The sequence below is a fragment of the Apteryx rowi genome, unplaced genomic scaffold (assembly GCF_003343035.1).
Source record: "Apteryx rowi isolate R43461 unplaced genomic scaffold, aptRow1 scaffold_264, whole genome shotgun sequence".
NCBI lineage: Eukaryota > Metazoa > Chordata > Aves > Apterygiformes > Apterygidae > Apteryx > Apteryx rowi.
The window spans coordinates 200,978-211,789 of NW_020449019.1; the positions used below are offsets into that span (position 1 = coordinate 200,978).

At 37.3% G+C, this 10,812-nt stretch overlaps 1 protein-coding gene across 18 annotated transcripts in view; it reads right to left on the reverse strand.

Annotated features, from left to right (window-relative positions):
* The window catches only part of LOC112967126 (ankyrin repeat and KH domain-containing protein 1), a 128,406-nt gene that overhangs the window by 53,920 nt on the left and 63,674 nt on the right, over positions 1-10,812 (reverse strand). For 12 of the 18 annotated variants that reach the window (XR_003253858.1, XM_026067914.1, XM_026067918.1 and 9 more), the window contains exons 11-15: positions 8,390-8,449; positions 4,356-4,443; positions 3,628-3,755; positions 3,308-3,451; positions 2,447-2,549 (exon numbers count right to left, since the gene is read on the reverse strand). Coding sequence is in view for 17 of the 18 variants with exons in the window: in XM_026067914.1 (XP_025923699.1) it covers positions 2,447-2,549; positions 3,308-3,451; positions 3,628-3,755; positions 4,356-4,443; positions 8,390-8,449 (523 nt within the window). In the remaining variant the exon portion in view is untranslated. Of the gene's footprint in view, positions 1-2,446; positions 2,550-3,307; positions 3,452-3,627; positions 3,756-4,355; positions 4,444-8,372; positions 8,450-10,812 lie in introns of those variants that run through there. The other 6 variants (XM_026067926.1, XM_026067921.1, XM_026067913.1 and 3 more) reach the window with 2 other exon arrangements.

A 10,812-nucleotide genomic window follows, 5' to 3' on the forward strand; every position in this document is an offset into this window, starting at 1 on the left:
AAACAGAGAGAGAAAACAGAGAGAGAAAACAGAGAGAGAAAACAGAGAGAGAAAACAGAGAGAGAAAACAGAGAGAGAAAACAGAGAGAGAAAACAGAGAAAGGGAGTTGTGGGGAGAGGAAATGTGTTCACACATTTGGGTGCAGGCTGGGGACCTGACTATACCTGGAGGTAACACTCATGGCAAGGGTGTTGGGCTCGCACGAGAGGGTGGCATGGAGAGCCACCTGCCCCAGGGCTCAACTGCTCAAGCACGCTTCATGTAATCAGCTCTAGGGTCAATTCTCCTTTTCCCCTGTATTTGATTATTCTTTATCTAGTCATGAGGTTACCAGCTCTGCACAGCACATTCATCTGAATGTCTCTAGATCCACTGTCAGCTCTGAAGTGTTTTTCTTTTCACGTGCTGCTAAATATTGATATTAAATCATTTGCCAAAACAATTGTTCAAGGAGCAGCTATTCCATATGCCTTCTTAGTCTACTGAAGGATAATGATGCCATTCAAAATTAATCAACTGCTGCCATTGCACTTCTTGCAAAATTGATGCAGATACTATAAAACAGACTAAGCTGAAGTTAAAAAGGCTGGGTGTCCCCCTGCATTCCCTAAGTAGCCAACAGTTTATCCAAGAACTTAGAGGCCCAAGTCAAATTCTGAAGGCAAGAAATTTGTCTCTCCCAGAATAAGCAATTTTGTAATATAATAACTTAAGACTACATTTTTTCCCAAGGAAATAAAAAAAATATATATCTATCTGCACCTTCTTTTACCCCTCGTCTCCCAAGAAGTCTAACAATGAAATCTGGTATATTAAGAAGTTAAGAACCAAAGCTTAGCAAAGAGCTCTTACAGTTAAAGTATCAGAGTGGTTTAATTACAATGATCACACAGTGTTTAACGCAAAATATCTTTTTTGCCCTAAAGACTTCAGATGAACGAAAGCTTTATGCAATGCTTCATTAGTCCAATGGCACACTCCAGACTGCTACGTCTCTTCCAACACATCACAGATTAGGTTTTGCCAACACACATGAAGCATGTCCTGAAACACTGAGAACTAAATCTCCCAATGCAATTTCAATAACATACTACTGCTAAACAGATGCCTAAAATACATACTGACATTTATTATAAGTTTTTGATGGAATCTATTTCTTAAACTACATCAATTATCTGCATTTTATGATTTGATTAAATATTGCCAGACTTCTAGCTTATACTTTAATCTTCTGACTCAGTATCAACTAATCTTTCATTGATTCCCATGCACCATAAAATATATTCCCAGAACACTATCCTGCTTAGCGTTGCCAATACTTATTTAATTGTAAGGGCACACATGCTGGTATATATTTTTTCCTGTTTTATTTGAATCAGAAGTTGCATATGCTTTTCATTTTTTATATATTCATTTTTATAGACTCCAAAATAGCAAAACATTCTATGTATATTAAGTTCTAGGAAAACTGTACAATAACTATATTTGAGAAAAGAACAACTGCACATCAATTATCAATACATAGCATATATGCATAGAAAGAGTCAAGGATGCATATTTAAACACCATCAGGTACACAATTTTTTCTATTCATTTGTGCTCCAGGGGGTTTTTTGTTTCTTTGTTTTAGGAAGCATTGAGCACATCCAGAATTAAGGAATTAAGTAAAGCTAATAGAACTTTGGATACTATAATATTTCATTTCTCCAATAAAAAAAAAAAGAAAAAAGAAAAGAAAAAGCAAACAAAAATCCAAAGCAGTGAGTCATTAACAGTTGCAGTTTTTAAACTTTCCACTAGAAAATCTGCTTCTCTGAGTTTAGTTATCAGAAGTGAAGAATTCAGTACAGAATCCATGGCTGGTAATGAACTGCTAAATTTGCCATTTAATGACTGAAAATATTTTTAACCAGTCAGTTTAGCTGTATTCAAAGCAAAAATCCTGATGTGACTATTACTTATAAAAGTACTATTGCTAATACAAAAGAAATTTTCCTCTAAGTAGATCTGCTTCGGGATTCTATAATGCCAACATGCTTGTGTTGCTATTTTAGAAACAAGAAAAGACGTTGATATATCAAGTTCATGGATAAGAGTTGCAACTACTCTAGATGATCAGTGTACAATATTTAAAAATCAACACCACACCTAGCATTTACTAATGTTTTGACTATTTGGACTGTTTGGACTATTGCAGTTACCACAGTCATTTTCTTCCAAAAAGTTAGAATAAGCATCATCAGGAACCAGTGCTACTATATTGTAGTATACAAGAAAATAAGCAAAAACTACACACTGCATAAAATACTTAAATATAAAAGTTATACCTTCATTACAGGTGTTTAAGAATTGGAGGGGACTATACTATGCATAAGCGCTCATAAAATTTTCCCCAGCCTATAAGTTTCCAAATTGCATGTATTCTCCAAGTGGCTGCATACTAACCTTTCACCACTCCCAAGAGAGGTGGCGAGTTCTCTTGAGGGGTTCTGTCAGGTTCCTGCGGAGGTACAACCATAGCAAGCGTATGCACCGGTACACGTGGAACCTTAAAATAAAGCCACAGACACACACTCAGATAAAAACCTCTTGAAGGGACCCAGTCTTGAGGTGTTAATACAACATACTTTTCTACAGCAGACCTCCACTCCACTCTTCCCTAAACTGTGTATGCCATGCTGTCTCTTGGTATAACACGTTCCATGCCATTTTATTGTGGGTAACATGTCAAAGTTAGCTATTGTTATTCCTTGCCTACCACCAAACTTACTTTGCAGGCAGTACCAGACAGAACCCCATGGCACATCAGTTTTCAAATCTGTAACCTGTTCAAAAATGCTGGACTGCGTAGGCTGTAACAATGTTAACATCTTTAGGGTTTCAATCAACTAACTCCATTAGAAATCTACTTCTCAGACTACTTGGAGAATTGCAAATTTATGCAATATTTTTTTTTTTCATATAACAACCAGAATCAATAATGACATTTGAGAGGTGCTGTCACAAGGCTTTAGAATAGTTGAAATAAAATACTGAGCAAATGCAATCAAGAAAATAAATTCTTTTGACATACTAGGTTTGAGACTATCTTGTTTAAGGAGCAGAAAATGTAACAAAAAGTTTACGCACTTTTCAGGACATGGCAGACAAACAATACCAACTAACTTTCTCACTCTCTACCATTTCTAAATACACAGCTTTGATCTTTTCTTTCCACTGTATTTGTTTGCATCGAAGAAGCTTGAGAAGTTAACTACGAGGGAAGTGTTTCATTATGATATTTAAAAAAAATTCCTTATGCCTTACCTGAGACTGATCCTGAGATGGTGGCGTGAGCTGAGACAAGTCTGCTGCAGGAACTGACAAAACATTATTTGGGTAATCCAGCAAGTAAGAAACAACATTGGTATGTCCTCCTTTTGCGGCTTCAATGAGCATTGTTGAGCCATCCTGAAGTGAGATTTTGGAAATAAAAGTCATAAGATGAAATCTGCTGCCTGCTGCACCATGTAACATATGAATTAGTCCATTTAAAATTGCACATTTACCAACTAATGGATACAATCAACTATGCGGTTCTTTAGGTACGGGTAATAAGTACGATAAATAAATAGTTAAGTGAATACCTTCAGCCGATGAGTAGGATCTGCACCATGAGCCAGAAGGAGCTCAACAACTGCCAGGTGGCCTCCTGCACATGCCAGTGACACCACCGTGTGGTCATTATTAGCTGTAGCCCTGTTAACGTTGGCACCTATAAAAGGAATATCTCATTACAGAATTAAATATGAGGAATTCTTAAATTATCAACAAAGACGGTATTTTCTGGAACAAAGATAAAATTTTCTTTTCTGGTTATCCTAATTTGTAACATGTTTCTGGGGTGAAAGCAAAACTAATGGTTTGTACACAGATTCCTGGTCATCTTGTAAAGATAATGTAGTAATGATACAGTAACAGTGGGCCGCATAAGTGGTAAGACAGAGGATGTCCAAAGGACAACTTTTACATTATTGGCCTAAGCAGTAATCAGTGTAGTATAAGGCATTACTTTTATTGTTTCAGATAGTATTTGAGAGTGGGTTTTTTTGTCTGCTTGTTTTTTAATAAAGAAACTGAATATGTGCGCCATGCTGCAAAGGTATTTATTAATCTATACAGTGGAGCAGAAAAAATAACATGCAAAACCTTTTGTCATCCATTGTCCATATATCATAAACTAATTGAAATTCCAAAAAAACCCGCAACAGTTTGACAAAGGCCCATATACACGCACACAAGATTAATTTGGAAAAAAAGATCACAAATATTCAGAACTGTTCAGTGGTATTTTAAGTTGAAACTAGTATTTTACCTTTGCTAATAAGGAATTGCACAGTGCATAAATGACCAGCTCTCGCAGCCTTCATTAGTGGGGTCCTCCCACCTTCAGATTCATGCTCCTATCATAAAGGGAGAGAAAACAGATGTTGCATAAATGAGCAAAAATTATACCATAGTTTCAGCTGTTGAAACATCTGCTGATGGGGCCAAAATTTCAGTCTCAATAGAAGGTCTATCTCTTAAACTCACCAAGATTCATTATCATGGTAGTTTAAATACGGAAGCACACTGTCAGAAACCGCTAAGATCGCATCTGTACTGTTAGTCATACAAGGAACTTTCCTGATTGAGGTGTCCCTTTTTATTCTAGTGTCCAAACGCATAAGAAACACTAGAGATTGGTAACATCTCATTTCCTCCTGAAAAAAGGGACTAGGTACTTAACGCAAGTATCATCCAGTGTCATGAAGTATACAAATAACTGATGTTTCAGGGTAACAGTTCTCAGAACTGTCATATGCTGTATGCCAGACTTTTAAAATTGAAATAATGTCCAAAGCGTATAAAATAAAAGTATTTTTAAAAGACGAGGATCACCAGTAAACATGAGAGAATCATTTCTGGTGCTTTTTTGGTTGTCTGCATATCCTTCACTGCAGGTCAAAAAATCTCTGAAGAAAAGAACTGGAGAAAAAAGCATTAAGAGGACAGAAGGATGACTTGAGTTTTGCTGATGACAGGAGCAGACAAAGAAAGGAATGAATGACAGGAAAGATTTCGTAATTAAAAAGAATTCTGAAAACTGGAGAGACATGGTTGGATACCACTGTATTAAAGAAGTTACAGAGGAAGAAAATCTGCATGTTATGCAGACATGATTGATATCCCAAAGAATGCTGACTAATATATATCAACCCTCCCACTGCAACAAGGGGAGAGAATATCATCTTCTTGAGAGTGTTCATATTTGCACGCCTCAAATTCAGTCTGATCAATAATGCATTAGGACTGTTTTTGTTTTTTTTTTTTAATTAAATACCTGGAAAGCCAAGCTCTAAATTCACAATTTAATTATGGAATCACACGTATATTTGACAGTGAAAATTAACAGTACTGACAGGGGATGATATCGCTGTTTACAAATATAGAGGACAAGAACAGACTTGACCAAATAAATTAACTCCTTCTCATACATTTCAGTATTCCTGAAAACTTTGCATTCGTCCTTTGAAGTGTTGCACCCTAATTCAGCCTTCTGTTCACACAGTTGAGGGGGGGGATCTCTGGCTATACTGGAGACTGACCCTGTAAAGTCAGCACTACAAATCACTCCTTTGCCATGAGGGAGGTAACACTAACACTCTCCTATGTACTTGGGAAAGGCCAGAAGCACTCTGCCGCTGTCCCTTAGTAAGAATATTGTATTACTGTACACTGCTTTAACACACAGGTTTAAACTCCATGTTGGTGCTCTGATTCCTTAACTTACTTGACAGAGGAAAAGAAAAAGCCAATATTGTATGCACAATTGCATGCAGTCAGATAGGAAACATTACAGACTTACTGCTGAAGTCAGCTGATTGTTTTGGAACAATTACATTCCACTCCCAGGGTGAATAACTGCTTAGCTGTCGATAAATACATGCATGCTTTTGGATTGTCTGTATGTCACAAATATTTGCAGAACATGTCAAAATAATTATTCTAGTATACGGCCTTATGAAGTTCAAGAATTAGTAGCATACCCCTGATCTCTGATGCCTACTCTGGTATTTGGCATAACTTTTCCTTTCTCAGCTACTGACAATAGATCATAAAAAGCTAGGTGCTGCTGCTAGTCTTATACACAGTAAATCCCAGTACTGCAGACAAACAAAGCACCTACAGATGCAAAGAACTATTAAACAATATTTCACTGACTGAGCAGGACCAGAACACTACTGCCCAAAAAATTTCTAACATGTTTCATCAAAATCCCTATTGAAACAACAGCAAAGATAGCAAAGAGCGAAATTTATTTTAGCCAATCTTAGTTGTGTTCAAGATAATGAAAGACCATTCTATATTACATAGAAATGTAGTATTTCAGATGACTAGCAGAGTCAGATACCACTATCTGCAACAGAATTCTCCATTCTAAAGAGATCTTACTGTCAAAAACTTAAATATGGATGTCAGGAAGTTTCTTTATTTAAACACAATGTAATTACCCTATCCAGCTTGATAAACCATCACTTCATCAAGCAGGCACAACTTGATCCTCAATGTTTATACACTTCAAATACTTGCAGTACCATTCACATCCATCTGTCCAATCAAGCTAAGCCATTTGCATGCTACCTGCTGTAAATCTTCAAAAGTTATCCTACTCTGACAGCATTTTTCATATCAGAAGATGGAGAAATGTTATGCTTTACTTTAAAATGAAATTAATTGTGTGACTTCAGCTCTTTATGAGGCCCTCTTAGACACTAACAGATAGCATCAACTCAAGTTCTACTGACTAATACCTAGACCAAACCGAAATAAGTTAAGACAGTCCAATGTCTTTGCCTGCTCGCACCCTTTTCTTAACCCGAAATCGCCAGAAGTTTCAAAAGATTTTTTTTTGAAACTGCAGTAGATACTTAACCAAAATGAGGACAGAGAACATGACTGTCGTCCAACAGCATCCCCAATCAGTTTTGCAATGCACTTCTTTCTTATATTAACAGAAAGTAAATGCAAGTACTCATTTTATAATCACAACAAGAACTAGCAAAGAGTACTCATCTCCAAAAACATGATCTCCCCTGCTCCATTATCTGCACTTTGGGAGTCATCACAATGTCTTACATTATCTCTTCACTATCCCAATCCTGATAAATACTGTAGTCAACATGATCAGGAAGAGGTATAAAGGAGAAAAATCTCTACCAGCTTTAACTAGAAAAGCCATTCTCTAAGCACTTGAGTAATCTGCTCTCCTGCTAATTCTATTTGGATAGAAAGAATGCTTGAGAAGAATTAGGTGTAAGTTTGAGTAGCAGATGGAAAGGAAGGGGCAAATGGGAAAATTCCCCAACTCAAGTAAGCGCTTACATTATCTGCACCTTTTCCACTGGGACTCAAAAGGGAGATGAGAGTCCAGTGAGCAATAATTATTTCCCTCCCAGGCAAATCTATACTTCAGAGAGCAGAGCAAAAGCAATGTCATCAGAAGTATCTTGAATGATCATTGTTAACATTCTTTTATTCTTGATTCCAAGTCTTTCCAATATTAGCTACGCTATAAGGTTTTGTTTGTTTTTTTAACTATTCTCTTTTAGAGGTCAAAAAAGTGTGTTAATGTTTCACAAGTATTACTCACTGGGATATTTTTCTTGGGTTTGTTTGTTTCCAGTGCCATGTGTGTTGTTCAGAATTTTAGAACAAAACTTGCAGTTTCAAAGTAAAGGTCCAACACTTCTCTTGAATTATTTAACAGGCCTCTCTGGTCCATGATAAGGTTCAGTTCCTCAGATTCACTTAACTGAAATCTCAAATTTTCTATTCTAAGTAAAATGATTTTCAGGAAATTTTTGATGCAAGACAACAGCCGAACAAATAAAACAGTTCTTAATACTGTGCTACTTTCCTAGTTTTCAAGATTAAACTCCTATCAAAAGATGCAGCATTCTAGCAGTCACCAACCTAATTGTCCCAGACACCTCTCCTGAGGTACGCACCAAACCAGTATTTCAGAGGCATCTAAAACTCGGCTAGATCTCTGGTTTAAAGCAAATATCTGAAAAAGGGAGACATTATAGGAAGGCAGAGATGTACTAACAAGTTTAACAAAGCTACAAGCTACTTGTGAAGTAGCTCAATGAGATATCCTGTTGAATTTGTGAAGGATGAATGTTGTTTTTTTTTAAATAGGGTTTTAAAAAACCCAGCATAAGAAAAAAAGCAGCACAAGGAAGACATTTCAAGTCTACACAGCAAGTCTTTGTATTTTTGAAGAATTTAGATGCCTTAAAGCCACTCTTGTCATTAGCATGTATTCTGAGGTTGCAGCTTACAAGCATCAAAGGTCAACCTCACCTGATGCTTGCCCGTCTCTATGCCCTCCAAAATAGTCTTCTTTAAGTCCTCCTGCTTGTCCTGCGGAAGGAAAAAGAAGAACTCACGGCTCTTATTCTACAAATAAATGTCATTCTTGGTCATGAAGACCTGGGTTGGGAACTTAAACTGATCAGCTTCACAGCTGAAAGTTTAAGAACTCTGCTTTGCTGGAATTAGATCAGAAAGCACAAAGGCAAGACCAAGCAAGGCAGATCTCACTCCTACCATAAGCCATTCAGATTCATGAAGAGAGCACAAAGGTTATACACAGCAACTAGTTAAATACAAGATGACTTTTTGTTCACTACTGCCAAAAGAGGGGGTTTCATTGTACTTCGCACCATCTAGAGATTGACAGACACAACAGTCAAAAGGTGTCAAGTACAAGAATTTAGTTTCAGGTGTCCTTATACATTAAAGCGGAAAGGTAGTAAGACTGATGGCCAAATCTAAAAGACCTGGAATCCCCGTCCTTCCCCCAGTATTCAAGAAACAGTACGGAAAAACATGACAACTTCTCAAATTCCTCACTGTAAAGACAACATAGCTATCTCCATCATGGTTTCATTCAAAACCATATTAAAGTACTGTCTACTTTTGTAGATGCTTAAATGCTGCCTTATTCACACTGCATCAAGCATGCAGTGTGTCATGCACAAAGAAAACAGTTTCTAATTAAGGAGACTTGTTATTGTAAGGGATGTTAATTTGCCATCAGCTGAAGGCAAAGCAATGATCCCTTCAATGACAAAGAATCTGCGTGTAAAAATATGTTGCCTAAGCACAAGGGGAAGAGTCAGGAGGTAGTTGGGCATGCCTTTGTTTTTTGCAGTTGGAGCTATGTGGATGTCAGTTAGCCAGTTTTAGTCATTTAAGCAAAGCTGCACATGGAATTTCTACCAAAAGCTGCAGGAAGAGCAAGACAGTTTAAAGTGAGAATAGAATGATGAAGTTGCCTTTAGGGCTTCTCTTCCACCTCTAAATTTCAGCATAAAAGCACCCGTATTCTGCAGTGAAAAGGTAAACTCCAGTGCTAGATCAACTCTCCTGCRTAGCAGTCTCAAGTAAAGCTGCAGGGGAGCCCAGATTGGAAAGCCCCAACTTACAGCTCGTTTCTGAGTACTTCCCCAGCTGAAAAAAAGCTGGGATCTTCTCACTGTCCAATGAAGAACAATAGCTCTTTGGTTTTCAGCTACACTGAGACAGACTAAGATGCAAGCACCTTGTCAAGAACAGTCTCTGTTTCAAAAAGACGACAGGTATCTGCAGTATACTGCATTTTATCCAAGCCCAATTCTAGTTTAAAAGAGCAACAGGCATTAAAATGCACTTTTAGCTTATAGGAAGGCACGTAGTTTAAAAGTTGGATATTACCTCTGATTAAATATCACCAATTGTCTTTGGGAGCTTTATATTCCTTATCCTAATTCTTAAGGGAACATACACGCATGTCTTGTCTTCGGCTCAGAACTTGTGTAAGGTAACTGCTAGTAAGTCAGAAGGAGAACTGAGACCTCTCATATGAAAAATACAAGCCTCACCTTTGAGATTAGGCAAAGCTTTGCCACACTGGCAAATACCTGTATTACTGAAATGCTGGTTATTTTTCTCTGGGGCTACTAAATAACATCCATTGCTTAGAGAAACTGCTTTAATCACTTAATCACATTTCAAAGTTCCAATTTCCAGTATTTAACTACTACTAATCACAACATCTAAAGCTAAGTATGTATTTTGCCCCTATCTAAAAGTCTGTACACAAGTATAGTTTACCTTTGCTCCACTGATACAAGCTCAGACTGTGGCACTGAAATCTGTAGTCCTGCCGGTGACAAAGGAGCTGGAATGCAACTAATGCATAGGTAGGACCACAGACTGAAGTCTTCAGATGCATCTTGTATTAAGTCATTCATACACTTGGCAAAAGCAAGTACATTTCAAAATGCATGCATTAACAAGGAGAGGTGTAGGTCTGACAAGCTAATTTTGCTACAGATTTTGACAGGCCAACTCTTTTCCTTTAAGGGATGTGTATTTTCCAGGTCCATAAAGAGCTCCACCAGAAGAACACCAAGATAATTTCTAAAGGTAATGAGCAAGACTCCACGAACAATTAGTCATAAGCAGATACAAATTCATCAGAAAAACCATACACAAGTGAACAGCTCTCCAGCAGATAGGAAAAGATGAAGAAGTACTCTGACAATGTTCACTTCTAGTAAAACTTGGCCACTACACAGTTTGAAGGGAAAATTAGCCACAAATCAGAAAAACTATCTCAGCCATCATTTTCTTTCAGTTCTCCTGGTTCCTGTAAAGTCACTTAAAAAGTGACTCTTCAGAAATCAAAAGATGGAAAGATTACTCCAACTGACTATTGCCACCTAAATGGTAAAATACTT